This window comes from Arachis duranensis, chromosome 6 (assembly GCF_000817695.3).
Source record: "Arachis duranensis cultivar V14167 chromosome 6, aradu.V14167.gnm2.J7QH, whole genome shotgun sequence".
NCBI lineage: Eukaryota > Viridiplantae > Streptophyta > Magnoliopsida > Fabales > Fabaceae > Arachis > Arachis duranensis.
The window spans coordinates 34269453-34271665 of record NC_029777.3 but is presented as its reverse complement, the minus strand read 5'-3'; the positions used below and the strand labels follow the sequence as shown (position 1 = coordinate 34271665).

The window sequence follows — 2213 nt, the reverse complement described above, 5'->3', positions numbered from 1 at the left end:
CAGCTCAACTCTCGGCCACACAGCCTTTTTACGTCGATTTATAGGGCACGCATTCACGTGAGTGACGTGGACGCGTGGGAGACCTTTTTCCCACATGACGCGGACGCATGGTCGGCACGGTCGCGTGGGACAATTTGTGCCATAGGCACGCCTCCAGCCACACTTTCGCATGACTCTCTGTTTCTTTTCTTCTCGTGTCGAAGGCACCTGTGACGCGGACGCGTCATCGACGCTGTTGCGTCATGTGCTCTCTCTCTCTCTATCTCTTTTTTTTAAAGTAAAAATCTGCAATATGCAGTATGTTGTCTCCCACCTAGCACTTTGCTTTAACGTCCTTAAGTTGGACACTCCACTAGCTCAGTCTCCTGCTATGGGCGGATCTTCCAAGAGGAAGATCTCTAGTTCCTGGTTTTTCGCCATCTTTTCACCATTTAATAACTTCAAGTGATGTCCATTGACCTTGATAAGTTCAGAGCTTGAAGGATGGCTCAAGTGAAAGACTCCGTATGGTTCCACCCGCTCTACTCGATACGGACCATCCCATCTGGATCTCAGCTTGCCTGGCATGAGTCGTATTATGGAGTTGTAAAGTAGGACTAAGTCCCCTGGTTGGAATTCTCTTCTCTTAATGCTCTTGTCATGCACAACCTTCACCTTCTCTTTATACAGCCTGTAGTTTTCATAAGCTTCAAGGCGAAGGCTCTCTAATTCTTGTAGTTGCAACTTCCGTTCGGCTCCAGCTCTCTCATAGTCCATGTTGCATTCCTTTACTGCTTAGAAGGCCTTGTGTTCTAATTCAACTGGAAGATGACAGGCCTTTCCATAAACCAAGCAAAAAGGACTCATCCCAATCGGTGTCTTGTATGCTTTCCGATATGCCCAAAGCACGTCTTGGAGCCTGGTGCTCCAGTCCTTTCTATGAGGCTTGACTACCTTTTGCAGTATGCGCTTTATCTCTCTGTTAGACACCTCTGCTTGCCCATTAGTCTGGGGGTTATAGGCGGTTGATACTTTATGAATGATCCCGTGCCTCTTTAGTAAACCTGTTAGTCTCCTATTACAAAAGTGAGTGCATTGATCGCTCACGATTGCTCGTGGTGATCCAAAGCTACAAATAATATGGTTTCTAACAAAGGAAATGATGAGTGGATAATTTATACGCTTTTTGGCATTGTTTTTAGTATGTTTTTGGTATGATCTAGTTAGTTTTTAGTATATTTTTATTAGTTTTTAGTTAAAATTCACTTTTCTGGACTTTACTATGAGTTTGTGTGTTTTTCTGTGATTTCAGGTATTTTCTGGCTGAAATTGAGGGTCCTGAGCAAAAATCTGATTCAGAGACTGAAAAGGACTGTGGATGCTGTTGGATTCTGACCTCCCTGCACTCGAAGTGGATTTTCTAGAGCTACAGAAGTCCAATTGGCACGCTCTTAACGGCGTTGGAAAGTAGACATCCTGGGCTTTCCAGCAATGTATAATAGTTCATACTTTTCCCAAGATTTGATGGCCCAAACCGGCGTGGCAAATCAGCCTCAGAATTTCCAGCGTTTAACGCTGGAACTGGCATAAAACTTGAAGTTAAACGCCCAAACTGGCATAAAAGCCGGCGTTTAACTCCAGAAAAGGTCTCTACACGAAATTGCTTCATTGCTCAGCCCAAGCACACACTAAGTGGACCCAGAAGTGAATTTTTACGTCATTTACTCATTTCTGTATACCCTAGGCTACTAGTTCACTATTAATAGGATCTTTTGACATTGTATCTGGACCTCATGACACTTTACACGTTTTTTTGTGTACTTTCCACGGCATGAGTCTCTAAACCCCATGGTTGGGGGTGAGGAGCTCTGCTGTGTCTTGATGGATTAATGCAATTACTACTGTTTCTTATTCAATCATGCTTGCTTCCATTCTAAGATAATACTTGTTCTTAATCCGGATGAATGTGATGATCTGTGACACTTATCATCATTCTCAACTATGAACGTGTGACTGACAACCACCTCCGTTCTACCTTAGATTAAGTAGATATCTCTTGGATTCTTTAATTAGAATCTTCGTGGTATAAGTTAGAACTGATGGCGGCATTCAAGAGAATCCGGAAGGTCTAAACCTTGTCTGTGGTATTCTGAGTAGGATTCAATGATTGAATGACTGTGACGAGCTTCAAACTCCTGAGGGCGGGGCATTAGTGACAGACGCAAAAGAATCAC

At 43.5% G+C, this 2213-nt stretch overlaps 1 protein-coding gene across 1 annotated transcript; it reads right to left on the bottom strand.

Annotated features, from left to right (window-relative positions):
• Positions 1-357: 357 nt before the first annotated feature.
• On the bottom strand, positions 358-756 carry LOC107493546 (uncharacterized). Its single transcript, XM_016114633.1, has one exon. It carries the CDS (start codon positions 754-756, stop codon positions 358-360), a length of 399 nt encoding a protein of 132 aa, XP_015970119.1.
• Positions 757-2213: the final 1457 nt, after the last annotated feature.

Excerpts from the sequence above, each read along its gene's own strand:
- LOC107493546 (XM_016114633.1), bottom strand. The coding sequence starts at position 756 with ATGGACTATGAGAGAGCTGGAGCCGAACGGAAGTTGCAACTACAAGAA.